Source organism: Phalangium opilio, unplaced genomic scaffold, assembly GCF_054372755.1.
Source record: "Phalangium opilio isolate 3A_F unplaced genomic scaffold, DU_Popi_V2 ptg000048l_1, whole genome shotgun sequence".
NCBI classification, from domain to species: domain Eukaryota; kingdom Metazoa; phylum Arthropoda; class Arachnida; order Opiliones; family Phalangiidae; genus Phalangium; species Phalangium opilio.
This window is the reverse complement of record NW_028324170.1, coordinates 7,327,082-7,352,699: the sequence shown is the minus strand read 5'-3', so window position 1 is coordinate 7,352,699 and position 25,618 is coordinate 7,327,082. Positions and strand designations below refer to the sequence as shown.

The following is a 25,618-nucleotide window of genomic DNA, read 5'->3' as shown; positions in this document are numbered from 1 at the left end:
GACGTACACCTACAAACCGCCATACGCCATATTGGATTTGAACAAGGATAGAAATAACCAAAATAAACAAATGCAAAATTTAGACCAATGATAATGTTATTTTGGGAAATAGAATAACAGATTTGCAACAAAATTCCGCCATAAATGTTTATAAATTTAATTAAACAATATTTAATCGATAATTTAATATTGTTTTTCAGAAACTTCTACGAATGAACTAATATTAAAATTCTTGTTTCCAGCCCTGTGCAAAAGTTGCAACTATTTTCTTTCGATCTTCACTTTTCAGTTTTCACAGATATTTTGAGTTGGCCGTGAGCACGTGTTAAAACGTTCTCTTTAAAATGGCGTCGAGTTTTACCAAAATTGTTAAACAAAACGAATTAATTATACCTGGAACTAAAGTTTCTATCCAAAATGCGCAGCTTTTAACATCAACCGGAATCGCTAATCTTGATTATTATTTAGGTAAATATTAAAAACTGATTTTGTGTTTAAGCCTTTGTCTGTCATTTTTCCCTTTAAACAGGCGGAGGACTTCCAATAGGATCAATATTATTAATAGGCATGTATTTATATATAGAGCTGTTAAAAAATAAGAGGACACCTAATAAATTTAAAAATTAACAGAAGAAGGAAGTGATTGCGCTTACTCAAGCTTAATTGCAAAGTATTTTGTGGCTGAAGGAATTGTTCATAAGCACACTTGTTTTATAAGCTCATCAGAGACCACTTGCCAATCATTTTTGAAGAGTTTACCAGGAGTGTCAACAGTTGAAACTAAAAAAGTGGCTCCCATTGAGTCAGAGCCCATGAAAATTGCATGGAGGTACCAGGATTTACCGGTGAACAAAGTATATAATGCAATCATATACTTTGATTAATTAAATTAAAGTAAAATTAAAATGATAACTTTAACCATCAGGGTAGTACACTTAGATTAGGCAGTGATAGACCTCATTCCTTCGACTTAAGCCAAACCATGGATCCAAAAATCATTGAAGAGTGTCATATTATGACACACAACATAGATCCCACCAATCTATCTCATAATACTTCACAATATGAGACATTATTAAGCCTATTAGTTCCTGAAATAAAAAAATTCTCTTCGAGTTGCTCACCAAAAGGCCTTCTCAGAGTTGTGATAAATGGATTAGGAGGCCCTTTATGGTGTAGAAACCCATTGGAAAACTCAAAGAAAAATTTACTAAACTTTTTAAACCAAATCAGAAGCCTGGCTAGGTTTTCATACGCCATTTTTCTAATAACAATTCCAACTGTATATTATCAAGTAAGATTAAAATATAACTAAAACTGGATGAGAGAAAAGTATGAAAATGGCCAAAAGTCGCGAGTCATCAGAGTTTCGCCGTAGTTGACCGTTTCATTGGCGTAGCTATACAGGGCCTGTTCACTCCCTTAAAATAGGTCTTGTGTTAATTCGCGGTTACGCGGTTACCGTCGTCTGCTATTGTGCATGCTAGAACTTCCTCGATTTGTGTTTGTAGTCAGGACAGAGTAGCTGGTAATGTTTTAAAAGGTATTTGAAGGTATAATATGGATTTAAGTAAGGTTATCGAAGCAATAGAAGAGCGCATAAAACTAGATACGTCTAAAACAAATCTCGGTAATTTAGCTATAGCGCGAGCAGCTTGCGTCGTGATTCGCGTGATCGAGTGGGCTATGGTTAAACCAAGGAGCATAAATGTCTGAACTACTTTCAGTCGCGAGTTTGCAAGTCCATCAGTCACTAGTAAACTAAATAGTTATTGGCGAAACTTTGATGTCCGCGTTTTTTAACACAGGCTCTATGGCCATTGTCATACTTTCCCTCTCATCCACATTTGATATAACTAAGAGCAAACCGGGCAATAAATATCAACAAATATCTTAACAGGAATTAAGTTGCATCAACAAACTGAGATTATTCACTGATTACATCATCGAACTTGAGCCATTAATCAAAGTTGATGATAAAATCAACCCCGCCTTTAAAGACTATCACGGATTATTTCATTTTCGCAAAAGAAGCGCCATAAATTCAGTCACGCCTTTTGTAACGGACACTTCGGATTTAGTTTTCAAATCAACTAGAAAAGGCTTTGTCATAGAAGTGAATTTAACGATGAAAACATGATGATCTCTTATAGAATTTGATTTTTTTAACATTTTCTTATTTACAGAAACTTCATTTACCACCTGATTTAAGCGAAACTGTTAGTCGTTCTAGCGAAGATCCCAAAATTACGAAAGAAAGAATTAAAAGTTTGGCTTGCGGCGCCCCTAGTGGTCATAACAAACTAGATTTTTAATTTTAAGAATAAATTTAATATTTTTAAAAGGATTCGTTTCGTTCTCATTTTTGTATTGAATAGCTTTGTTTGTTTTGTACATCAAAAAATGTAAGACTTTAACAACGTGAAAAATAATCATTAAAGAAATTAATTTATCATATGGCAAAGGTGTCTTTCTTAAATTAACATTAGTGAAACAAGTATTAGGTATTAATTAATCAATCTAGGATTCTCACTGTCTAAATAAGAGACTCCCAATGTCATTCATTGTAATGCAACTGACATAGGGATTTTACATTAAGAAAATCTGAGATCTTAAATTGAAATAATAATAATATGCATTTGTGAAATTATGAATTAATTAATTTCGAATGCCTTCTTAAAGGGAGGGTGAAGTAGAAAATCAAGTGATTTTTTTATCAATTCTTCTACTAATTATAAGACCAGTCTGCATAGTGAAACATTCAGGAAATACAGATTCCGAATGATTTTAAAATTCAAATTAGGTTCAGATTTTAAGGATAATTTTAAAGAAAGTCCTCCGGCCAATCGCGTAACGCCCTGCCTTTTTGTTAACAAAATTATTGTGGCACGCTTCATGTCTCGCGCCACGATTGTCACGTCGCGCGCGAATTTTATCAAATCTCGCGCTAAATTTCATTCGACACCGAACGTGCCACGAGAATTTTGTTAATAAAAAGGCAGGGCCTTACGCCATTGGTCGGAAGACCTTCTTTAAAATTATCCTTAAAATCTGAACCTAATTTGAATTTTAAAATCATTCGGAGCTGGTATTTCCTGAATGTTTCACTATGCAGACTGCTCTTATAATTAGTAGAAGAATCGATAAAAAAAATCACTTGATTTTCTACTTCACCCTCCCTTTAATTTGTAGCCTCTTAGCTATATATAAGGTACATTTTTTCATGCCGTCTTGAATATTTGTCAACTTAATATTCACGCTCAAACCTATTTCAAATAAAAATGAATCTGCGAAAAACTGATATACAAAAGGGTAAACTATATTATTGGCATATATCTGGCGATAGAAAGTAAACGAAAGTAGGCTGGCACGCTAGATACATGTAAAAGTGCCCGTTATGGGCGAATATATATTTATAATATATACAAGTTTTATATAGTTTTTTTTTTTATTATTCAGTGATAAAAAAGTGCCTCTTATTTTAGACTGATCTTTTGTAACTTTCTGAAAGATCTTTTCTCTGGCCTTTCTCATTTATTGTTTCATATTTGGCAGGAGTGGTACGTGTTTCTTTATGTTTTTGTGCGTTTCCGCAATATATTTTTCTGGGTTTTAGGGAAAATTACGGTCGACCCCAAATACTTACGTAACTTTTTCTTTTAAGTTACAAGTATTAGAACTGAAGTGTGGGGGTGTCGCTTTAAGTTTCATATTTAAAATTTACCTCCGGGTGATCAACTAGCTGGGCAGCTAAACCATTGCTAGAATGCATGGAATCGGAATCAGAGCCAGTTTGAGAGTCTCCGCACATTTTGGGTAACCTATTTCCCATTTCATCATATTCTTCTTTGTTTGATCCCGAATGGAATCTGCCACCTTCTCCGCGTATCCTGTTCATGGCGTGTCTGTGACGAGATTCATGGAGGTATTTCTAGAACGACAAAATAAATTATTGTCTTCCAAAGGGAAAACTTGTTTAGGAGTTTCCTAATTTCCCTAGATGTTTTTTGTTCAAAGTAAGCGATTTATTTTACCCTTCGTTCCTTAGGAATTCTTCCTTCGGCTTCGAGTCTGGCTCTGGCTTGTCTCCTTTTCAAGATCCTGTGATACTGTTTGGCATTGACATAGAGAGGCTCTTCTTCTAAAAGTTCGGCGCCTGGCAACGGGATTCGTTGCAACGCTTGTATACTACTTGCGGAACCAGGTACAACCATGACTATGTTACCTCCCTGCATAGCTGGAACAGCCGTTGGTAATTGAATGGCTTGAGCCGGTTGAGCTTGGGGCGGTGGAGGAGACTGTGGAGGAGCGGTTTGCGCCTGAACTATTTGAGGTTGTTGGGCCTGCATAGCGCCAGCTGGAATTTGGATTAGTCCTCCCTGGGTTTGCAAGAAGTTTGTTCCATCCACCGCCATTGGTTGGTAGATCAAGGTTTGTCCATCGGCGGTTTGAATGATTTGGCCTTGTTGGGGTTGTTGTATGATGATCTGTTGACAAAGCTGTTAGATTTCCCAACTTAATGGAAGCTGTTAAGCAGCGGTAAGAGCCATTAGCGAAAGTATTTGTTTAACCTGTTGAGCCTGTCCTTGTTGGCCTTGCAATTGCCCTATGGGAATCACTTGTATCTGTTGGACAGCTTGACCAGGTTGACCTTGAAGTTGAATAGTTTGATTCTGCGGGATTGATTGCAGCATTATTTGCTGTCCCCCACCCGGTTGAGTCACTTGAATCATTTGTAAATTCTGATGTGTCTGCGGGAAACCGTTATTCAGTGATAATCCCGGGTGGAATCCATTCACCGAAGTAAAGGTCTTATTAACCTGCTGTTGCTGACCAGCCTGTTGAACTTGAATGTTCTGAAGCATTTCCGCAGTCACCCCACTCGAAGTGATAGTTACTGGGGTAGGACCCTGGGTCGTTGTCATCTGAAATTGTTCCATATCATGTGCAATGACGCTAGAAAATAAATTTCGGGTTCCCCTCTGCCTTTTAATTGTTAGTTCAATTTAGGCCTGACTTAATAGTTCGGAAACTGTACAAAGAACTTAAAAGTACCAATTTTGAAATAGGTAAATTTTGTGTTTGCTAGCACATATTTATCGCTATATTTCATGGCGACTTTGATATGGTTTAATAAAATTAATGTCAAATTTTAAGTTTATTTATTTATTGTTTTTATTTATTGGATTTTTGCTGATATCTATGGAATCCACCCTTGCTGATATCTATGGAAATTTTGAAATAGGTAAATTTTGTGTTTGCTAGCACATATTTATCGCTATATTTCATGCCGACTTTGATATGGTTTAATAAAATTAATGTCAAATTTTAAGTTTATTTATTTATTGTTTTTATTTATTGGATTTTTGCTGATATCTATGGAATCCACCCTAGCTGATATCTATGGAAATTTTGAAATAGGTAAATTTTGTGTTTGCTAGCACATATTTATCGCTATATTTCATGGCGACTATGATATGGTTTAATAAAATTAATGTCAAATTTTAAGTTTATTTATTTTTATTTATTGGATTTTTGCTGATATCTATGGAAATTTCTTCATTGATTATTATTTAATTTTTTCTTGTTATTTGGTTTCACTTAGCGACCCAGTCACGTTACGATATTGTCGTGCCGTTAAGTGACACGTCTCCGTCAAAAAACGTTTGGAGGTGGGAAATGGTTCAAATGGCAGAAGCATTTAAGGTTATTTTTGGTAGTGTCAAATGAGTGGTTTGGGATCTTAGGCAATCAGAATTGGTGATGGGACGTCTTAGGATGTTTTTATTACGGACTGGCCCCTTCGGATACGTCCGATAAACTTTAATTTATTGATTCGTTGGGGGAACCTATAGTTTCGAGGAACGGCCCAAAGTCCCAATCCAATAAGATTTCTGTCGTGGGCATTGGTCGGCCGCCAGCGTATGTTACGAAAGCGCGGCAAAGGTGATTTGGCTTGAAAAGAAATTTCACCCGCCATTTTTCTTCCACGTTCGTTAGGCTAAAACGCATCTACAAAAACTACAATTCCCACTTCGCGCGTTATCCATTGAAAATATGCGGTAAACTGAGTTGTATACTAATGTGTAAATAAAATAGCTATTAAAATATTCCTCGCTCTACATTATTGATGGTGTAATTAATCAAAATGAAGCGCGAAATGAGAGTGCGAGCTAGTGTTTTTAGGTCATTGTGTTCAAGGTGCTTTTGTCGCCAATCGCCATTACACGACTTTGATAAAGGCAAAATTCGGATTATTTTACATGCCTGATTGTATTTATTTTCGCTTTATTGCCTAATTAAATCATACAACTGGAAAACAGCGAATAATTCGTCGGCCAGACGACAAAATAGGCGCTGAGAACAAAATCGAAATGTAATTTGCTAAAACTTACATTGGACAAAGCGTAGGCTCCTTCCCTTGATTGGCTATGGAAATCTAGCACCAATGGAGATACAGGACGAATCACCAAACGTCCACAAAACGCGCCTCGCGTCTTTATTGGAGAGCCTAATTAATAATCAAAATTACCCAATGAATACCACGCTGCTTTCGCGACTTTCGTCCTTAGTTTAAATTTAATTCGAGAAATTAATCTAAAGGTCGTAAGTTTATTATGTCTATTTTTATCGTGATTTCAACGTGACCGTGGCGAGTAAAAAACACAAGATCGGGAAGAACTGCCGCGCCTCGAAAAATACGTTAGGCCTAAATTTATCGACTACTTTCGTCACACTCGAGGCCTTCGTCAGCTGCTTGCGGCGTGGGGGGAGGAGTCGAGACAGTGGTAAAATTTGGCGCGCTTTTTGGTGATCGGATAGCACGTGATTTTGACAACCACCACGTGCACCACATGTATGACTTACCAGAGCAAAATCATCACAAACTCTATTCATGGGCAAGTTTTGGTTTTGTTTTTACCAAACGTTGTGTCCATTAACGCGAATAATTAAATAAATGATCATATTAGGGAGCAAATAGCCATGGGCAATTAGGACAAGGGGATGAATTGGACAGAAATAAACCTAATGAGTGTTCAAATTTGACTTTGAACATTAAATACATAACTGGTGGAGGAAACCACACTGCTATGCTAGATGGTAATTGTATGGGTGTTAGCTTATTTCAATTAGAATTAAATTTATGAAATAAGCTCTGACTTTAGACAGGGGTTGTCTATACAGTTGTGGATCAAATAAACAGGGTCAGAATGGGGTTGAGGAATCAGATAACAACAATACTTTCAAACTTATCAATGACATTAGACCACACATAATAAGAGAGGTAGCATGTGGTTGGGAATTCACACTAGCAGTAACTGACTTTGGCAGCGTTTTTAGTTGGGGTAGTAATTCCTACCACCAACTTGGAATTGAAGAAAATATATCTCAGTCTAACAAACCCCTGAAAATTCATTCTTTGGAGGGAAAGAATATAATAAAAATTGGGGCTGGACTACGACACTCAGTTGCAATAAGTAAACTATACTTAATCTTTGAAGTTTTAAGGTTTGTAACCTTACCTTAAACACAATAGGTGAAGAATTAATTTGGGCATGGGGTGAAAATCGTAAAGGTCAATGCAATGCTAACATTAATGAAAAAATTATTAAAACTCCGTCAAAAATTGATTTACCATTTTCAAAAATCAAATTAAAGTCAGTGGCTTGTGGCTCCTACCACACACTTGTACTTTCAAGTACGTTACAATTTTTAATTGACCCAGGGCCGGATTAAGCAATTTTGTGCCCCCTTTTTGGGGGAGGGGGAAATAATGCGCTCCCACCAAGCCTTACGCCCGATGGCAGTGACCCTCCCCCCCCCCCCTTAGTCCGGCCCTGAATTGACCTCTTTTTATGTCATGTACCTACATTAAAACTTAATTCTTAGATGGGGGCGATTGTTATGGTTGGGGGAATAACAACAGGGGTCAACTTGCTGTTGACCCCCTTATCAACAAGTGCTTATCACCTTTGAAACTTAGCCTTCCTCTTGTTAGCCAAGTTTCTTGTGGATGGACACATAATATTGGTCTAACTGGTAGGAAATTATCTATAATTTCCATTTTATACTTCATTAATAAGTAATAAATGCCTAATTGTGTAGAAGAGGGTGGAAATGTTATATCATGGGGTAGAGGCGATTATGGTCAACTTGGAAGGTCATGCTCAGCTACTGGTTGTGATTTTGAGCCCAAACTAGTCCAGATCGCGGAGCCTGTTATAAAAGTATAAATTATGCTAATGTTGCAATATTTCTTCTCATTAAGTTCCGCCATCTAGTAACATATCAGACTTGTTTAATAATTTATTTTTTTCTGAATTTGAATTATATCTTTAAGGTATGCTGTGGATCTGAACATTGTTTAGGACTAACAGAAAGTGAGATACAATTATTCTATGATTAAATCTAATTTCATGAAAATGTAATTAATAGCTAAGTCTAGTTAATTTTGTTTTATATGGAGCATATAGTGTACATTTTCAAATTTATAATTAATTTCAAAAATCCATTGATTTAATTATAGATGGAAAATTGTACTCGTGGGGTTGGAATGAACATGGAATGTGTGGTTTGGGTCATGAAGATGATGTACCTTTTCCAGTAAAAATACCTCACTTCCAAGACAAAAAACTTCTTGATATTGGTTCAGGAGCTGGTCATAGCTTTTGTTTAACTCGCAATTAAATAAATATTATTAAAATGTATAATTAAAGTTAAAATAAAAGTATAAAAACTTGTAGAGAATATTATTGAACATGTTTGTTAAGTTTCAAAACAACCGCCAAAAATATTGCGAATTTTGTAATTGGTAGGCTGTTACCACGTGACAGATATTTTCATTTCAAGGTGAACTTCACGTGACCATTGCACAACAAAAGCAAACGTCATTACGTCATCGGATTCCTAGAATTTTTCCGGAATCTGTGCAGTAATGTACTAATGGCGCGTTGAATTAACGTCGAGTTTAGTTCCATTTATTTAAGTGTTAATTTATGTAAATTCAGGATTTGTTTTTAGTTGTAATGAAACAGAAACTATCCAACTACATTGGCTTATGATTGTAAGAAAGAAAATTAAATAGGTAAGCAAGGATTGAAATAATACACAAAACGACAAAAGGTGCCTTGCCAAGTCTTAGCATCACTTAATAAAAATTAATTCTATTGAGAATTTGAGAATGAGTGAGATAAAGGGTTTAGGCGTGTCACGTGTGACAGATAATGATTCTCTTTTGTTTATTCACATGATTATTTACCTATATTTAATTAATTAAATAGTGTTCCCGGTATAATTTGAAGCCATTGTTATGGCCTTAATGCACCTCCATTTGCTGCCCCTTGCGGCTTTCGTGATTTTGCCATCAACATTCCTAATAACGTAATTAAAACATTGAAAGATTAGGCCCAGAACTGTAATTTAATTAACCGAAACATCGCAGATACATAATTTCGATCTTACTAAACCATGTGGAGGTCGATTTTCCTTACATCAGTGATACTGGTGCTTTGAGCCCGGAAAGCAATATATTTGGTCAATTGTTAAATATGGGAACATTCATAGTCGCTAGTACTATGTACATTCGCTATAAACAAATTGAACAATATTATCGAGATCATCTCTCATCAGAGTCTGTGAAAATAATGAGACTTAATGTTTCCTCCTTATGGATCGGTTGGGTGGCAACATTTGGCATGAGTTTAGTGGCTAATTTTCAGGTATTATCATAATGTTTCGGACCAAATTTAGGTTCAATTATGACCTAATATTAGTTTATTTTATAATCATTTAGGAAACTGCTGTATTAGAAGTGCATTTGATAGGAGCATCGATGCTTTTCCTATTTGGAAATATTTATATTTGGCTTCAAACTGTGATGTCATATTATATGCATCCGTTATTGAATAGCTTAAAAATGGCCAGGATACGTCTTGTATTGTCAATATTTGCATCTATTGGATTTGTTTCGAGTATCCTTAAAATTTAAATAACACGGTTGTAGCATAAGTTTATAAGATATGTTCCATTAGTATGTCACTACCCATACTTCGTAATGTTAGAGGCTTAATGAGAGCTAGTTCAAGAACGACGTGAGAATTGACTACACTCGGTTTTGCAGTCCATCCTCCTCTTTAGTCTGTACTAAGCCTTTGACAGCGCCTCACTAGGCGTCGCTTTACGAGAATCTATGACGTTTCACCTACGTCACTTCATGACAAGCTCTCATTAACGAGTGACACACTTATGGAACATATCTTATAAACTTATGGTTGTAGGTTTATAAAATGCTGTTATTATTCCTTAATGTTACAAAATCCTAGCTACAGTATTTGCTGCCATTTCTTTGACTCGCTTTCACGGTGATAACAAAAGAAAATGGCATCCAACAGATGGAGTATGTCCTTTAAAAACTAAACTTTGACAAAAGCCCTGGGCCTTATAATTAATGTGATTTAACTTTAATTATATTTAAGGGCTTTGCGACTCATTTGGTTAGCACAGCTTCTGAATGGATCACGGCAATGGCTTTTGATTTATTCTTTCTAACTTATGTCAGGGAATTTCAAAACTTTGCCATGGAATCTCCTAAAGTACAATTTTTAATTAATTAATGCACGGCCTTCAGTTTGGAACAGTTTCTCGTATTAAAATCTATTTTCTTTATAAGGTTCTCTTTCTAACGCCGGAAGAACACACTTTACCAACTTCTAATGATTTCTATAATAGCGAAGATCAAGTAGAGATTACTCATTCTCACAATTACGGAGCGGAGAGATCCTTTGAAACACCTGATCCTAAATTAAGGCAAACAATTACAGCGGATGTTCACAATAAATAAGCAAATTCCACACATCCCCTCCCCCCTTTTTATAAGTAGTAAACTTAAAATAATTGTATTGTTATTTTTCTGTACAGGAATTTTTTAATTTGAAAAAAATATTAACTCCGATTCTTGCGTTAAAACTAGTCAATTGATATATCAAAGTTTCTTCTGGCTTCTTCTTGACTTGGGAGAGTTATAACACGAGTGATAACGTGTTTAGGGGATTGTAATATCACGGATGAACTGTTATAAAAGTCTACATTAGACTAATTAATCCTAATTTTTACTTTAGAAAGTATGAAATTAAAATTTCAAGTATGAAATTAAAATTTCAAGTATGAAATTAAAATTTCAAGTATGAAATTAAAATTTCACAGAGTTGCCAATTTTTTTTTTTAAGTTAAGGTGCTTGGTTTAAAAATACTTGTTAATAATAAAAAAAAAAACTTTATTTTTGATTTGTTTTAAGAAATTGTCTGAAATTCCTCTTTTAGACTTATATTTTTTATTAAGAATAAAATGTAAAATATAAAATAAAAACTGAAAGCCTCTAATAACAATAATACACCCCCCCCCCCCAATCCTTCTGAAAGTAAATATTGCTAAATATTGTAAAAAAAAAACAATGCTTGACCAATTGACCATTTACAAACTAATTTATGTAATGCCCAATCAGTCTGACCATTTTTAATTTAATTAAAAAAAAATGACCATAATTAAAAATGGGATACTCTTTATAAGTTTGCCTTCTTACATAACATGAAATCATGAATTCATTTACTAACAGTTAGTAAATGAATTCATGATGAAATTAATTTATGAAAAAACCCATATTCTTATTACACCCTGTATAAGTATTTTTTCATAAAAAATGAGCGAGCTACACCAGATAGAAATTAGATTAGATTAAAATTTAAAATAAAACTCGTGTATAAAAGTAATTCAATTGTTTTGTAAAATAAAAAGTCTCTAATTGAATCTCTTGTATTGTATCTTGCTCAAGGCACTTTTTGAAATAAGGAAGTGTAGCTTGAACAAAAAATTATTTAAATAAAGGTAATTAAAATAAATGGTTTTTGTTTTTGTTTTAGTTTTATTTATTTATTAATATATTGAATATAAAACATGAATTATCATAATCAACATTACATTTTGTAGCCTGATAACAATTTCAGGCATGGCTTTTCATATTTTCAATATATTTAGTTGTACAGTTTTTCTAAACTTTATATTCTAGGATCTCAAATTGTTAGTTTTACCAAAAGTATATAGATATAAAAACAAAAAGTACACTTAGTTGAAAATACCATTCAGCCAGATTGATGTCGGTCAAAAAACTAAGTTTGGTCCACCAACATCATGTACTATAAACATGGATGAAGGATGCGCGTGAAAAACATTCGACGCTCTACAGGATGTGCAACTCTCTATACTAAAAAGTAGACAAGTCGATACTAGCGCCGCCTGGCTACCAGCGCTGGAAACCCTCGCGGGAAAAATAAAAAATACTTGACATAAGAAAAAAACACCGCGCTACCGTAATTTTTTTACTTAGAGTCGTCTGCTAGAAGCAAAACAGACGGGTTTTTTCTTATGTCCAGTATTTTTTATTTTTCCCGCGAGGGTTTCCAGTGCTGGTAGCCAGGCGGCGCTAGTATCGACTTGTCTACTTTTTAGTATAGGGAGTTGCACATCCTGTAGAGCGTCGAATGTTTTTCACGCGCATCCTTCATCCATGCTATAAACCTATGACGTCTAAAAGCTCTTCCCTGATTGGTTAGTTTCTATAGGCGGGCTCAGTTTACACATGGTATAGAGCCAAGGCAGGGAATTGTTAATGAAGTGTACTTTTTGTTTTTATATCTATTTACTTTTGGTTCTAGGTGGTAACTAAAAACTTTCAATTTAAGAATTCTGAAGACCACTGTTTAACTAAAACTTATGGCAACGAATTTTTATTTTTCATATTAATAGCATTGTTTTAAAACACTTTCATTCATTCATTCATTTTAAAAGCGGCAGGCATCAGTATCACATCTCATATTGAAATTTATTTTAACCCCTTTTATTACAGGTTCTTAATTAAAGAGGGATTGTATTATTAGCCTGTAAATTAAGTCTACTAAGCTCATTCATTGATTGATTGCTTATCTTCTGTCAGTTTAAAACATTGACAGTTTTAAAAAAATAATTTACGTAAAAAATTACTAGAGAAATATGCTGAAAAAAATTGAAATTATTACATGAAAATATGTCCCTCACCAAAATTTAACGAATTCGGAACATTTCCAGGTCATGGATTACAATAGTGACAGTGTATAGAAAATTATTTTAAACTCGTAAATATTACCAAGATATTGAAAATACTCAAAATAATAATGCAACAAATCAATAAAATTATAACTCGGTACTGTTAAGACTTTTTTTGTACTATTAAGAGTCACTTCTTTCAAAAGAAATTGCTGTTTGCGGGAATAACAAACAAGATAATGGTTTGGAGATCTTTAATGGCATGTCTTTCTATGTTTAATGGTCCGAATAGTAACGTTTTTTGAGAGTACGATATTTTTTGAGCATGTAAAGAGCTTCCAGCTCCTTAATAATGTAGTTACCACGAACTAACAACATTTCAAGCTGAGCAGGGTCTTTCACATCCTTATTTTTCATGAAAGCTGTTTTTAATCTGTCACGGAAATAATCGTAACCTTTTGGGTAATCCTTTCCCAAAAATAAAAGCTGCAAGAAAGGTTTTATGGACGATATGATGCATGGTTTCTCATAAACAAAAAAAAAAATGAGAACCCTCATCAGTCTTGGACTTACATTTTTGTACAAATGAATGACCCTGCTTCGGTAGGAAGGAAGTCCTGACATGGTTGAATTTATGCACGATTTTAAATCTATCTTATCTTAAATTTTTTTGAAGTATTAATCAGAATTTAGAATATTTGCACGCCTATTTCTAGTTTTCTACTAAGTCACTGAGGGGGCTAGGCCTGTCCACTCAAATTCAAAGTGCTCCCTATTCCCCGAAACGAATTTTATCGACAAGAAACTGACAGTTTTATAACACGCGCGTTACGAAATCTAAGAGCACGCAATTACTTACAAGTAATATTTACCTTTCAACAATTGCGGTCAAAAATGGGTCAGACACACGCATTTTCGTAAGCAAGAACTAAACCCAACAAGAGTGACGACGTGACTCACGCTGCGTACCGTGGTGTAGCAGACGAAATGTCTGGGACCTAAACGTGTGTTCACGGAAGTAAACAGAAACAAACATTTTCCTAGAAAAACCGAATATGGGTATGTTTAGTTAACGTAACTGGACGCAGCGACATCGCAAAATGGTAAATGCCCTCTGTGATTTGTCCTTGTAAAGGTCAAATTTCAAAATGGCGGGAAATTTTAGTCAAATAAATTTAGATCTAAAATAGCCCCCGCTTTTTTCAAATTTCCAAAAAAAAAACCAAAAACGAAAATTTTGCAGTATAGGTGAACAAGGTCAAAAACAGTGTGGAAAACATCAGAGTGCCAATAATTTGCCACCTTTTCCAACCTAACCAAACCTAAGCTAAGCTAAGCTAAGCTAAGCTAAGCTAAGCTAAGCTAAGCTAAGCTAACCTAAGCTAAGCTAAGCTAACCTAAGCTAAGCTAACCTAAGCTAACCTAAGCTAAGCTAAGCTAACCTAAGCTAAGCTAAGCTAAGCTAAGCTAACCTAAGCTAACCTAAGCTAACCCAAGCTAACCTAACCTAAGCTAAGCTAAGCTAACCTAAGCTAAGCTAAGCTAACCTAAGCTAAGCTAAGCTAACCTGAGCTAACCTAAGCTAACCAAAGCTAAGCTAACCAAAGCTAACCTAAGCTAACCTAAGCTAAGCTAAGCTAACCTAAGCTAACCTAAGCTAACCTAAGCTAACCTAAGCTAACCTAAGCTAACCCAAGCTAACCTAACCTAAGCTAAGCTAAGCTAACCTAAGCTAAGCTAACCTGAGCTAACCTAAGCTAACCAAAGCTAACCTAAGCTAAGCTAAGCTAACCTAAGCTAAGCTAACCTAACCTAAGCTAACCTAACCTAAGCTAAGCTAAGCTAAGCTAAGCTAACCTAACCTAACCTAACCTAACCTAAGCTTTGATTTTCTCTCCTCTCCAAAAGCGTAGCTTAAAGGAGAGAACCCACTCTCCCAAAATATTTTTCGTCTCACTCACCTCTCACACTCACGAGCCATTGCTAAACGTATGATTTTCAAACTCACCCCCTTTTAAACCGCCCGTAAAAACTCGCGCTCTTTTAAAATTTCGAATTGGCCAAGAGGTTCACTCCAATGTTTCATGATATTAAAACGTTGCACTCATTTTCTTCCCTATTGTTTACTTAAAGGCCTACCACTCCGTCCCAGTCACCCTCCACTCACAATAGTATAAAGTCTCTCCTCTCAAAACGCTCATTTCGCTCCAAAAGAAGAGGAGAGCGCCCATGACTGGACTGCCCACAAGAAGGTTGTATAGTATACTATATAACCGCCTTGATGTCCCGGTTGTAGAAACAATCTCGGGCGAAGTAGAAGAAGTGAAGTTTACTTGGGAGGTGACGGAAGGGGTTTTGGGGTCAAGTCACCTCCGGCGGACACGGGGCAGTCGGCACCTTTATGGTAGGGATCGCCGACATGTGTCGTATTCCTTCATTCTCAGTCGCCATGAAGCTTGGCTTACAGGAGTTCGCTACTCTCCCGACCTGAAAGTAATGGTGTTGTTCTTCGGTTTATGGCTGCGGCATTATCGTTGCAGAATTAAAGTTAACGTGTGAGAAACAGCGCCTCTAGCGGGAACCAGTGGCCCGGGCTCAAATCCGGCCGGTGGGCGGTGGTTGATTTGCGTAATATTTTTTAATAAGTTTTTTGATTTTTATTATGAAATTCGGTAGAAAAAGACATTTTGTAAATTTAGATAAAAATCAAGCAATTAAAGTAGTGCAGCTAATTGGGAAATGAAAATCGATTTTTAAGTCGGTCATCAACGCCACCTGGGGTCTGCTACATGGCCTACTTAAAGTACAGACCACGAGGCAGCACTGTCCAGCACATAACAATCCTCATTCCTCCCCAATTATCCCTGCTTCAAGTTCCATGGAGTTATTTTTCCTGGAGTTGCTACTATAAGATTGTATTTAATTTTTCTCTATCTCCAGCAATACTGCTCCATGTTGGCAGATTGCTGGCAGCCCTGAGCCAATGAAAATCGACAAAAAATTATATTTTTCGAAAATTTTTTAATCTAAAATCTAAATACGTAAATATTACGTATTGATCGCTATTCGCTAGTTTTCTTATTACATTTGTGTTTGTCTAATTGTGTCGTGAATCGTGAGCTTGTGAGTTCAAAAGTTAGATCAAACTGTTAGCCCGCCGACCACCGCGCCGGCGATATTAAATCATTATTAAAGTAAACATTTAATTGACAATTTTTATGAATATCTAATCGGCCTAATTTTTTGTGTGTAACTGTCTAATCTATAGAAATTATATAATGTATATATTTTAAAACCCTATATTACTGTAAAGAACATTACTTAAGCCTTGGTTAAACATAAATATTGTTGTTGACTGTTGTGTTTTGTTTATGGCCTGGGTACATTGTAAGATTTATTATATGCGTTAATTTTCAGTATAATTAAATAAAGTAACCATGGCTAGTAAAGATGCTGAAGAATGCCGTAGAAGTACGGCAGCGCAGTTTTTCTTAGATGAGGAAGGAGTAGATCCAAAATCTACCTATGAAAAGGTGAATATTTCTTAATTAGCATCGGCAGTTTTACTAAATTGATAAAAATAGGTTGTGGAACTGATAAATCAAGCTTCTCTCGCAACCAAAGACACTGTTAAAGCTGCAAATTTAAAACAAGTGCAAGAGTTAATAGTCCATAAAGAACCAAATCTTCTAGATAACTTCCTTGATGTAACTAATTGAGAATTTTTCGTTTTTTACAAGAATAGTTTGAGAAATAATATAACTCATTGCAGGAAATGCTTGCCTTTCAACACGATAAATCTGTTGAAATCCGAAAATGCGTGGTTGGCTTCATTGAGGAAGCTTGGTAAGATGGTTTCAATCAAAATTGTTTTGCCAAGCTAACGTAACTTCTATAGCAAAAAAGATCCCGAACTTCTACAGAAAGTAATAGCAAATTTAAACATGATGTTGGATGACGAATCTCCAGCGGTTCAAAAAAGAATAATTCAAGCCGCGACTCATTTATATAAAGTGACATTAAAATGGCTGAGTTTGGCTAAAACTATTGATGATATAATGGAAAGTGTTTGGGCTTATATGGTACAAATTAAGGAACGTATTGTGGCCCTTTTAGACAGCGATAATGATGGGTAAACATTCCAATAACACTAGCCCCCAAAATAATTATAAAACTTTTATTCAAATATATAAATTTTCAGGATAAGAACTCATACTATCAAGTTTATTGAAATGCTAGTTATTCTGCAAACATTTAATGTATAATAATAAATCATTAGTTAATTTCTAGTTAATTAAATTTAATAGTGTTTGTCTCTATTATAGGATGGCGATAGTCCCAAAAAAACTGATAATGAATTTGCTTTGGATGATGTTCCTTTAACATTAAAAATTGCAAAGCCACGTAAACTTGAAGAAGATGCTAGAAGATTGTTTGATTCACTCGTTATATTCCATGGAACTCCTCATATTTCTAGGTATTTTAATTGAAGTTGTTAATTTTTTTTAGAGTAATTAATGCTAATTGTCATGGATGATTTATAATTATTATTTACAGTGTAAATTTAATGGCATGTATGCAGTCATTAACCTTTATAGCCAAAAACCGCTCTGAATTTTTATCTAAAGTCATACAAGCTCTCGAAGCCCTTCATGCCAATTTACCCCCAACATTAGCTAAATCCCAAGTCACCAGTGTTAGAAAGCATTTAAAAGTGCAGCTCATTTCTCTAATTAAACACCCGTCATCTGTCGATCATCACTCAAGAATTCAAACACTTTTGGTCGATTTAGGAGCCACACCGCAAGAGGTATTAATTTACAAAATGATAAGAAGCTTATCGAGAGCTTTTAAAGGGAGGGTGAAGTAGAAAATCAAGTGATTTTTTATCGATTTTTCTACTAATTATAAGACCAGTCTGCATAGTGAAACATTCAGGAAATACCAATTGCGAATGATTTTAAAATTCAAATTAGGTTCAGATTTTAAGGATAATTTTAAAGAAGGTCCTCCGACCAATCGCGTAACGCCCTGCCTTTTTGTTAACAAAATTCTCGTGGCATGTTACGTGTTGAATGAAATTTATCACCAGATTTGATAAAATTCGCGCGCGACGTGATAATTGTGGCGCGAGACATGGAGCGTGCCACGAGAAATTTGTTAATAAAAAGGCAAGGCATTACGCGATTGGTCGGAGGACCTTGTTTAAAATTATCCTTAAAATCTGAACCTAATTTGAATTTTAAAATCATTCGGAATCTGTATTTCCTGAATGTTTCACTATGCAGACTGGTCTTGTAATTAGTAGAAGAATCGATAAAAAATCACTTGATTTTCTACTTCACCCCCCCTTTAATTAACATTTTAAAATAAATTTACAGATAAACAAATATCTTCCAAAACCGGAAGAAATTCGTAAAAGAACTCGTCAAACTGATGATGCGAGTACATCTTTAAAAAGAAGCAAATTGGAACCTATTGCGGATGTTGACGATGAAAAAGATGAAGATTCACCTCCTAAGAAGGCGGAACCGTCTAAAGCTCCTCCAGTTAACCCTAATACAGCCATTGACATAACGGCTGAAGATCTCAGGACCAAATTAAATCCACTTAATGTCACGGACTTAGTTTTAGTCTCTATGTTGTCATTGCCCGAACAAATGCCACCTCAGTTTCAATCCTCTTATACACCCATTGCCGTTGCTGGCACTGATACTCAAATTAAGCATTTAGCGCGACTTATCGCTACTCAATTAACCGCTAGCGGTTTAGGAGTAGGAGTTGAGCAGATGAGTAAAGCCCACGAGGTTTGTTTAGAAGTTATTTTGAGTGGTTCTTATTCTTACGTTAATTTAACTTTAGGAAGCAACTGCTGAGGAGGAAGCTTCATCTCGTCATACAATTAAAACTCTTGTAGGGGGAAAATTGGGATTTGAAAAGAAAAAGGAAAAAGCGCCGGTTTTATTATTACCAACTGGAACTCACGTTTCAGCCAAAAAGAGATTGAAACAGCTGAATTTATCAGAAATAACCAAGCCAATTCCGGAAGAACAAGCGACGAAGATGGTTGTCATGAATGTGAAACGCATTATGAATGCTGAACGTTAGTAGTTTATTATTTACTACCACTTTCTTTTTGTTAAATTTTAGTCGAAATCATTGTTTTTAAAGGTGTGGCAACATTGGGCGGAGTTTCCCAACATCGTATTAAAATTCTGTCAGGTTTAGCGACGCAGTTTCGTGGAGAAATTGCCGAGAGTGGGTTCTTTTTTTTTTTTTTTTTTTTCTTAAGCAAAATAATCCTAATATTTTTAAACCCCCTTTTATTTTTAGTGTTACAGAATTTCATTTTCGAGGATCTGCGTAACAGATCAGAATTAGCATTTGCTTGGTTATATGAAGAGTACGCCACCTATCAATGTTTTAACCAAATGTCAGCCTTATTTGGCAAAACAACTTTAGAACATTATGAAAATTGTCTTATGGGGATTTTATTAAGAATTGTGCAGAAAACTGATCACAAAGAAAAAGATTTGTAAGATTTCGGTAAACTTTTTAAGGGAAAAAGAAAAACAACAGTCTTTTGAAATTGTTTCACGCAGACTCCTTACAAGATTCTTTTTGGAAGTTCCGTGTGTTACTGAAAGTGCGGTGGAAATTTTAACTTCATATTGCCAAGAAGAGGTTTGTTAATCGCGAGTGTGTTAGTAGTTGATAACTTAATAATATTCTCGCGTTAATTCTCTTAGAATTCAGTTAGTCAAGGGTTATTTATCGTCAAGGCCTTGATCGAGAAAAGGCCACCTAAACAACTACTCTATCTTTGCATACTTTTGGATTTGGGGTTAAATGAAAGGGTAGAAATTCGTAATCAAGCTGTTAAAGTTGTTAAACAGTTGCACGAAAGAGGAGATTTGAGACCCTTAATTGAAGTAATAAGCCCATACGGATTTTGGGAGGGCTCTTATGAATAATAATTGAATTTTCTTTTAGACATTTGCCTTGAAGACGTTAAAATACCTATTAGAACCAAGTCCCCCCGCTGATTTATTCCCTAACAAGAATGACGCGGTACCGGACACTTGGCAGGAAGAACACACCAAAATTTGCCTACAATTATATCTTTCACTTCTTCCGTTAAATCACAAGCTGATACACGATTTAGCCAGCGTTTACGTGGGAACTGTAGCCGATTTTAAAAGAACGATATTGAGAGTTCTTGAAGCGCCTGTAAATTTGCCGTTACAGATTAACCAAATTATTTTACGTCGTTTTGAGCGTCAACTTTTTTAATTACTTAGGTGAAAGGTATGGGTATGAGCTCTCCTGAGTTGTTATTACTAGTAGAAAATTGCCCTAAAGGAGCGGAAACACTCGTGACGCGTATCATTCATATTTTGACTGATAAAGCGCCACCCTCTGCTGAACTTGTTTCGAGAGTTCGCGATTTATATCATAAGAGAGTTCCTGATGTTAGATTTTTGATCCCAGTTCTTAATGGTCTAACTAGGGTATATTAACTCAATTATTTCAAGGGTTTTTATTTTTAATTATCATTGATCTAAAACATTTTTTTCTCTACAGAAAGAGGTGGTAGCTGCGTTGCCAAAATTAATCAAATTAAACCCAATTGTAGTTAAGGAAGTTTTTAATAGGTTGCTAGGAACTCATGGTAAGATCGAGGTGGTGCCCTCGATTACCGGTTTCTTAAGGTTTAATGAAATGTTTTATTTCAGTTGAGTCTGGAACAAATTTTACTAGTCCATTAACTCCGGCGGAATTACTTGTAGCGTTGCATAATATTGATCCATCAAAATGCGATATGAAAACCATTATTAAGGGTAAATAAATATTGCTCTCGACAGAACAACAACTAAAGAAAATTAAAAACCACTCATTTCAACGGTTTTCAGCAACATCAATGTGTTTTTCCGAGAAAAACATCTACACTCAAGAAGTTTTGGCAGTTGTAATGCAGCAACTAATGGACCATACGCCTTTACCTACCCTCCTTATGAGAACTGTCATTCAATCACTCTCCCTTTACCCGCGTTTGATTGGTTTCGTTATGAACATCCTACAACGTCTTATTCTAAAACAAGTTTGTACCCAAGAAAGACTCTTTGTTAAAACGAAACAAACTTAATGTGACATTTACTTAAGGTTTGGAAGCAGAAAAAAGTATGGGAAGGCTTCATAAAATGTTGTCAAAGAACGAAACCTCAATCCTTTCAAGTCTTACTTCAGCTACCGGCTGCCCAGTTAAAGAACGTTTTTGACGTTTGCCCCGAGCTTAAAGAACCATTGTACCTACACGTTAATACTTTTACCGAACACCAAAGAGCGCATATTAACCAAGCAATCATGGAATTGCTTCACGCTTCCGTTGATATTAAACCAGGAACTGATGTAAGTTTTGCCGTTTTAATGAACTTTTTTTTTTATCAATTAATGGAGTTTTTACTTTAAAGCATAATATAAAGCAAGAAATCCCCGTAACTGGTTTACCCGTAACTCGTATTAGCGTTATTGGGATGCCAGAAACGGTGGAAGCCATTCCATCAGGTCAGGACTTGCCATTGGAAACAATAATGGAAGAGTCTCGTGAAGAGACATAAGTTTTGTTTATTTTTTAATTAGCATACTGTACAATATTGCATTGCTTTCTATATATTTTCGTATTAAATATTTAAAAGCCAGGATCCCAGTCGGTTTTTTGATCGACTTGAACTATCTCGTAACATATTAAAGTATCGTTGTTTTGGAATCTGATGTTTTGATCTCTAAGTCTTAATCCGCATTCTACCTCTTTCTTGATTGATTCCACTTCGTTTTTAATGTGTCTCATTGATTCTAATGGACCTAAAAATTCGAGTAATTTAGTTAAATTACTCTAAAAACTTTAACCTTGATTACCTTACCTTCGTGAATAATTTCATCACCGCGTATTAGACGAAATAAGGCATTACGCTTTAAAATACCTTTAGTACAACGACAACCCGCTACTGGTACTTTCTTTTTACCCTCCGTTACGATAAATTCTTGGAGAACATTGGCTTCACCTTTTCAAAAAAATTTAATTTTATTTAGAGGTTAATTATTAAATACTAACGAATGTTACTAGAGTTAATTACTAACCTAATACTTCTTCTTTATCTAAAGGTGGTAATTTGTTGCTAATATCCTCTTTAAGACTATCGATTAGTTTATAAATTACGTTAAAATCTTTAATTTCCACTTTCTTATCCTCCGCTAATTTTAATATTGATGTGGAAACGCGAACATTGAATGCGTACACGATACCATTAAATGTCTCAGCCAACTCAATGTCGGTTTCCGTGACTTCTCCCACCCCGTAGTAAATTATATCCAATTCGCAAGCATCGTGCGAATGATAGGTATCTATGATATCCATAATAGCTTCTACAGAACCATCAACATCCCCTTTGATAACAATCTCCAGCTTCGGGTGGTCACTTTCAACTATTTCTTTTGGTCTATGTATTATTCTCTTTTTACGTCTTAATCTTCCAATCGATTTCCTTTCTTCTAAATCAGCTTTATAAGTTATTAAATGTTCTTCCAGCCTTTTTTGAATTTCAGGGAGATCCGCTTTTTGTTTCTCTTCCATTTCTTTTTCTTGACGATAATCTATCACCTCTTTCACTCGTTTCTATTAAAGGAAAAGTCAGATAACATAACATTATACCTTAAAAGAACGGCCTTTTTCTAAATATAAAAGAAAAAATAAATTATTTCTTATTACAAAATAATTAGCATTTAATTAAGTCTTAAAAACGTGGACTACCGGACCGCGCCATCCGCCATTGCTTTAGTGGCGTCTGCTAACCCGAACCTCTTACCCCCACGGGATTGGTTTAACTTATTTCCAAAATGAAAATTTGGTTTAAAATATAATTACTTCGTTCTCCACTTCCAGCAAAATATCACCAGCTGCGGGTAATTCTTTCCAGCCAATAACTTGGGCGGGCATTCCAGGTGAAACACTTTGTAAGGGTTTCCCCCATTCGTCAAACATTGATCTAACTTTTCCCCAAGCCAATCCAGCAACTATGAAGTTTCCCCTCTGTAACGTTCCGCGTTGAACTAATATTGTGGCCATTTTCCTTTAACATAATATCGTTTTGTTTAATCGTCTCTCTCTAGCGTTAATTTGAGTCCGATAATGTTTACCCTCTTCCTTTATCCATCTTTGATTCTAAAACCACGCCTTCAACCAAACCTTTGGGATCAGCCTTTATTTCTAAAACTTCCGCCAAAGTTAAGATAGATTCAAGAAGTTGAGGTAGATTTTTGCCCTATAGATTTTTTAATAGTAATTGATTAAGCGGCAAACCCTTAATAATTAAAGGAAAAGTTGAGGTAACATAACATATTATACCTTTTTCGAAATATAAAAGGAAAAATATTGAAAAGATCTCTTATTACAAAATAATTTGCATTTAATTTATCTGCGCCGCCATTGACTTAGTGGCGTCTGCTAAATCGAACCTCTTACCCCACACCTCTCTCAGCCTGTGAGAATTCAACCAATCCCATAGGGGTAAGAGGTTCTGGTTAGCAGACGCCACTAAAGCAATGGCGGATGGCGCAGTAGTCCCTGTTTTTAAGACTAATTAAATGCTAATTAATTTGCAATAAGAGATCATTTATTTTCTTTTTAATATTATATCTTTTATACTTAGAAAAAGGCCATTCTTTTAAGGTATAATGTTATGTTATCTAAAATTTTCCTTTAAACAAAAAATTACTGTAGCAGCTGATATTTCAACAGCTTGAACTTCGCCTCCCATATCTTCAAGTTGAACTCCATTTGCTATTAAACCTTTCTTTGTATGTTCCTACCCAAAACTGGAAATTTAGTACCAATCTCTTTTATTCAAATATAAAAATAAAACATACTATATCAATTTTAGGTTTATCAATCTTGTTTATTGCTACTATAATTGGAACTTTGGCATCATTAGCAAATTTAATTGATTCTACAGTTTGTTCCATCACTCCGTCATCAGCTGCTACAACTAAAACTACAATATCCGTAGCGTGTGCGCCTCTGGATCTCATAGCAGAGAAGGCAGCGTGGCCTGGGGTGTCTAAAAAAGTTATAGAGCTTCCACTTGGAAGTTTAACTGGAATTATAATTTAACTAATGTTTTAACTTATACATTAAGTAGTTGACCCTTTTCAGCGGTAATTGTTACCAGAAAAAGCTCCAATATGTTGCGTTATTCCACCAAATTCTTCTTTAACAACTGAGGTTTTGCGTAAAGAATCTAATAAGGTAGTTTTACCATGATCTACATGACCCATTATAGTAACTACCGGCGAGCGTTTGACCATTTCTTTTGAATCTGCTGGTGGTCTGTGATTTTTGTGAGGGTCAATATAGCCTTATTTGAAGACATTTATTTATACCTTTTCACTGCATCTTTGTTGGTTTGACTGTCAGTAGACTTTTCAGAACCCGGTGACTTAATTATTTGACACCGGTAACCTAATTTTTTCACTATTTCGTGAATAATGTTTAAGTTGTCGAGTTCTGTGGATGAATTGTGTTAAAAGATAATTTTGAGCATATCCATTTAGGTTTACTCGTACTAGAATTTTTTTCGTCATATCTTTCTGTATTATTTACATATATCATGGCTTCAAATACATCATCTGAAATGACCAAATTCAATTACCATTCGGAGTAAATAAATATGATGGATTTTAAGTATAATACCTAAGCTTCGATTACAAGATTTAGCAAGATCTGCAACTGTCATACTATGCCAAACTTTGACTGTCTTTTCTTTGGGTTTAATTTTGTCGAAAATTTTTGTCTACAAAAGTTAATAGTTTGATTGTATGTCAATAAGTTAAAAGTTCGGTTTTGTTATATACCTTTTTCTTGACCATAAATTTAACATTCGAAATAGATATCTGTCTTTTACATACGAATAAGTGGCTCGAAGTTGGAAAGGTTAATGTTTGGCAATCCATGCACCTTGCATTTTTTGGAATAATTAACTTTCTAAACAATTTAAAGCTATTTCTAAAATTGTGAATAAGAAGCGGCACTTTTAACATTATAAATAAGTTTTTTTAATTGCTTTTGAGAAAATTTTGTTTCAGTTTTATTAGGTTTGTTTACAAATTACGATTACGGGCGGACCCGGCTTCCAAGCACGTGTACTTTAAGCAGCCGACACTCAACTTGGAAACAAACCTTTTCATTGGTCCACGGAGCTTATATTTACGTAAATAGAGCTCCGTGATTGGTCTATTTACTAGAAACTTGTAACCTATTGAAGACCCAATATATTTGAATTTTGGAAAGCTTATAGCGTTTTCCTTTGGGTCCTCGCGGAGCGCTCCCATGGAGGAATAAAACTAGGAGATCCTATTCTTCAAAAACAGTCTTTGACGAAGCTGGAAACTACTACTACCACTTTTATTGCTCCTTGGGAGCGCTCCGCGACTCCGGCGAGGACCCAAAGTTTCTGACTCATCCTAGGATAAATATCCCTGATGCATTGT

The 25,618-nt window shown here is 35.2% G+C and overlaps 7 protein-coding genes across 18 annotated transcripts; 4 read left to right on the top strand and 3 right to left on the bottom strand.

The window, feature by feature from the left end:
• Positions 1-280: 280 nt before the first annotated feature.
• On the top strand, positions 281-2,457 carry Elp4 (Elongator complex protein 4). Its single transcript, XM_089839949.1, has 6 exons — positions 281-468; positions 530-565; positions 631-854; positions 926-1,294; positions 1,901-2,116; positions 2,187-2,457. Exons 1-6 carry the CDS (start codon positions 345-347, stop codon positions 2,313-2,315), a joined length of 1,098 nt encoding a protein of 365 aa, XP_089696075.1. The 5' UTR covers positions 281-344; the 3' UTR covers positions 2,316-2,457.
• LOC149674095 (nuclear transcription factor Y subunit alpha-like) lies at positions 2,309-6,537 on the bottom strand. 8 transcript variants are annotated; one of them, XM_089839957.1, is made up of 5 exons: positions 6,396-6,537; positions 4,572-4,956; positions 4,226-4,499; positions 4,035-4,156; positions 2,309-3,931 (listed from the first exon to the last, which is right to left on the bottom strand). In XM_089839957.1, exons 2-5 carry the CDS (start codon positions 4,938-4,940, stop codon positions 3,701-3,703), a joined length of 996 nt encoding a protein of 331 aa, XP_089696083.1. In that variant the 5' UTR covers positions 4,941-4,956; positions 6,396-6,537; the 3' UTR covers positions 2,309-3,700. The 8 variants fall into 8 exon arrangements, with proteins under 8 accessions (XP_089696083.1, XP_089696082.1, XP_089696084.1 ...); XM_089839956.1 differs by having other exon boundaries at positions 4,035-4,499; positions 4,572-4,751; positions 4,821-4,956; XM_089839958.1 differs by having other exon boundaries at positions 4,035-4,499; positions 4,572-4,751; positions 4,821-4,925.
• Positions 6,538-6,765: 228 nt separating this feature from the next.
• Positions 6,766-8,748, top strand: LOC149674094 (secretion-regulating guanine nucleotide exchange factor). 3 transcript variants are annotated; one of them, XM_089839948.1, is made up of 8 exons: positions 6,766-6,899; positions 6,972-7,101; positions 7,167-7,478; positions 7,538-7,699; positions 7,891-8,040; positions 8,110-8,228; positions 8,342-8,381; positions 8,528-8,748. In XM_089839948.1, the coding sequence occupies exons 1-8, from the start codon at positions 6,855-6,857 to the stop codon at positions 8,686-8,688; spliced, it is 1,119 nt and encodes a 372-aa protein (XP_089696074.1). In that variant the 5' UTR covers positions 6,766-6,854; the 3' UTR covers positions 8,689-8,748. The 3 variants fall into 3 exon arrangements, with proteins under 3 accessions (XP_089696074.1, XP_089696072.1, XP_089696073.1); XM_089839946.1 differs by having other exon boundaries at positions 8,107-8,228; XM_089839947.1 differs by having other exon boundaries at positions 6,780-6,903; positions 6,976-7,101; positions 8,107-8,228.
• Positions 8,749-8,888: 140 nt separating this feature from the next.
• Positions 8,889-11,895, top strand: LOC149674093 (DNA damage-regulated autophagy modulator protein 1-like). Of its 2 annotated transcripts, XM_089839961.1 has the most exons (8): positions 8,889-9,085; positions 9,282-9,381; positions 9,443-9,719; positions 9,794-9,971; positions 10,323-10,396; positions 10,476-10,592; positions 10,670-10,806; positions 10,918-11,895. In XM_089839961.1, the coding sequence occupies exons 2-8, from the start codon at positions 9,311-9,313 to the stop codon at positions 10,931-10,933; spliced, it is 870 nt and encodes a 289-aa protein (XP_089696087.1). In that variant the 5' UTR covers positions 8,889-9,085; positions 9,282-9,310; the 3' UTR covers positions 10,934-11,895. The 2 variants fall into 2 exon arrangements, with proteins under 2 accessions (XP_089696087.1, XP_089696086.1); XM_089839960.1 differs by having other exon boundaries at positions 8,890-9,085; positions 10,670-11,895.
• A 3-nt stretch (positions 11,896-11,898) lies between these two features.
• On the bottom strand, positions 11,899-14,120 carry osi (electron transfer flavoprotein regulatory factor orsai). Its single transcript, XM_089839962.1, has 2 exons — positions 13,649-14,120; positions 11,899-13,561 (listed from the first exon to the last, which is right to left on the bottom strand). Exons 1-2 carry the CDS (start codon positions 13,697-13,699, stop codon positions 13,352-13,354), a joined length of 261 nt encoding a protein of 86 aa, XP_089696088.1. The 5' UTR covers positions 13,700-14,120; the 3' UTR covers positions 11,899-13,351.
• A 1,176-nt stretch (positions 14,121-15,296) lies between these two features.
• Sym (symplekin scaffold protein) lies at positions 15,297-21,842 on the top strand. Of its 2 annotated transcripts, XM_089839934.1 has the most exons (22): positions 15,616-15,703; positions 15,775-16,269; positions 16,493-16,608; positions 16,660-16,782; positions 16,848-16,921; positions 16,974-17,207; positions 17,277-17,334; positions 17,401-17,552; positions 17,633-17,885; positions 18,457-18,882; positions 18,938-19,178; positions 19,247-19,333; positions 19,409-19,610; positions 19,678-19,759; positions 19,825-20,007; positions 20,069-20,305; positions 20,377-20,586; positions 20,660-20,747; positions 20,812-20,916; positions 20,989-21,176; positions 21,239-21,484; positions 21,547-21,842. In XM_089839934.1, exons 3-22 carry the CDS (start codon positions 16,513-16,515, stop codon positions 21,691-21,693), a joined length of 3,432 nt encoding a protein of 1,143 aa, XP_089696060.1. In that variant the 5' UTR covers positions 15,616-15,703; positions 15,775-16,269; positions 16,493-16,512; the 3' UTR covers positions 21,694-21,842. The 2 variants fall into 2 exon arrangements, with proteins under 2 accessions (XP_089696061.1, XP_089696060.1); XM_089839935.1 differs by lacking the exons at positions 15,616-15,703; positions 15,775-16,269 and adding an exon at positions 15,297-15,479.
• Positions 21,681-25,500, bottom strand: mIF2 (mitochondrial translation initiation factor 2). The gene is made up of 12 exons (XM_089839938.1): positions 24,983-25,500; positions 24,822-24,921; positions 24,695-24,757; positions 24,512-24,635; positions 24,298-24,458; positions 23,999-24,225; positions 23,848-23,937; positions 23,270-23,394; positions 22,998-23,202; positions 22,214-22,748; positions 21,997-22,137; positions 21,681-21,937 (listed from the first exon to the last, which is right to left on the bottom strand). The coding sequence occupies exons 1-12, from the start codon at positions 25,166-25,168 to the stop codon at positions 21,765-21,767; spliced, it is 2,130 nt and encodes a 709-aa protein (XP_089696064.1). The 5' UTR covers positions 25,169-25,500; the 3' UTR covers positions 21,681-21,764.
• Positions 25,501-25,618: the final 118 nt, after the last annotated feature.

Bases quoted from the DNA above. Each gene is read 5' to 3' on its own strand.
- Elp4 (XM_089839949.1), top strand. From the start codon at position 345: ATGGCGTCGAGTTTTACCAAAATTGTTAAACAAAACGAATTAATTATA. The intron at 469-529 runs GTAAATATTAAA...CCCTTTAAACAG, and splicing joins TAATCTTGATTATTATTTAG to GCGGAGGACTTCCAATAGGA. The intron at 566-630 runs GCATGTATTTAT...AAAAATTAACAG, and splicing joins AGGATCAATATTATTAATAG to AAGAAGGAAGTGATTGCGCT.
- LOC149674095 (XM_089839950.1), bottom strand. From the start codon at position 4,940: ATGGAACAATTTCAGATGACAACGACCCAGGGTCCTACCCCAGTAACT. The intron at 4,500-4,571 runs GTTAAACAAATA...GAAATCTAACAG, and splicing joins AACAAGGACAGGCTCAACAG to CTTTGTCAACAGATCATCAT. The intron at 3,932-4,034 runs GTAAAATAAATC...TTGTCGTTCTAG, and splicing joins GAATTCCTAAGGAACGAAGG to AAATACCTCCATGAATCTCG.
- LOC149674094 (XM_089839946.1), top strand. From the start codon at position 6,855: ATGTATGACTTACCAGAGCAAAATCATCACAAACTCTATTCATGG. The intron at 6,900-6,971 runs GCAAGTTTTGGT...TGATCATATTAG, and splicing joins ATCACAAACTCTATTCATGG to GGAGCAAATAGCCATGGGCA. The intron at 7,479-7,537 runs GTAAACTATACT...TAAACACAATAG, and splicing joins ACGACACTCAGTTGCAATAA to GTGAAGAATTAATTTGGGCA.
- LOC149674093 (XM_089839960.1), top strand. From the start codon at position 9,311: ATGGCCTTAATGCACCTCCATTTGCTGCCCCTTGCGGCTTTCGTGATT. The intron at 9,972-10,322 runs GTATCCTTAAAA...ACAAAATCCTAG, and splicing joins ATCTATTGGATTTGTTTCGA to CTACAGTATTTGCTGCCATT. The intron at 10,397-10,475 runs GTATGTCCTTTA...ATTATATTTAAG, and splicing joins AATGGCATCCAACAGATGGA to GGCTTTGCGACTCATTTGGT.
- osi (XM_089839962.1), bottom strand. From the start codon at position 13,699: ATGTCAGGACTTCCTTCCTACCGAAGCAGGGTCATTCATTTGTACAAA. The intron at 13,562-13,648 runs GTAAGTCCAAGA...CCTTTCTTGCAG, and splicing joins TCATTCATTTGTACAAAAAT to CTTTTATTTTTGGGAAAGGA.
- Sym (XM_089839935.1), top strand. From the start codon at position 16,513: ATGGCTAGTAAAGATGCTGAAGAATGCCGTAGAAGTACGGCAGCGCAG. The intron at 19,179-19,246 runs GTTAGTAGTTTA...TTGTTTTTAAAG, and splicing joins ACGCATTATGAATGCTGAAC to GTGTGGCAACATTGGGCGGA. The intron at 19,760-19,824 runs GTTTGTTAATCG...TAATTCTCTTAG, and splicing joins CTTCATATTGCCAAGAAGAG to AATTCAGTTAGTCAAGGGTT.
- mIF2 (XM_089839938.1), bottom strand. From the start codon at position 25,168: ATGTTAAAAGTGCCGCTTCTTATTCACAATTTTAGAAATAGCTTTAAA. The intron at 23,938-23,998 runs GTATGTTTTATT...AGTTTTGGGTAG, and splicing joins ATAAACCTAAAATTGATATA to GAACATACAAAGAAAGGTTT. The intron at 23,395-23,847 runs GTAATTTTTTGT...AAAAATCTATAG, and splicing joins TTGAAATATCAGCTGCTACA to GGCAAAAATCTACCTCAACT.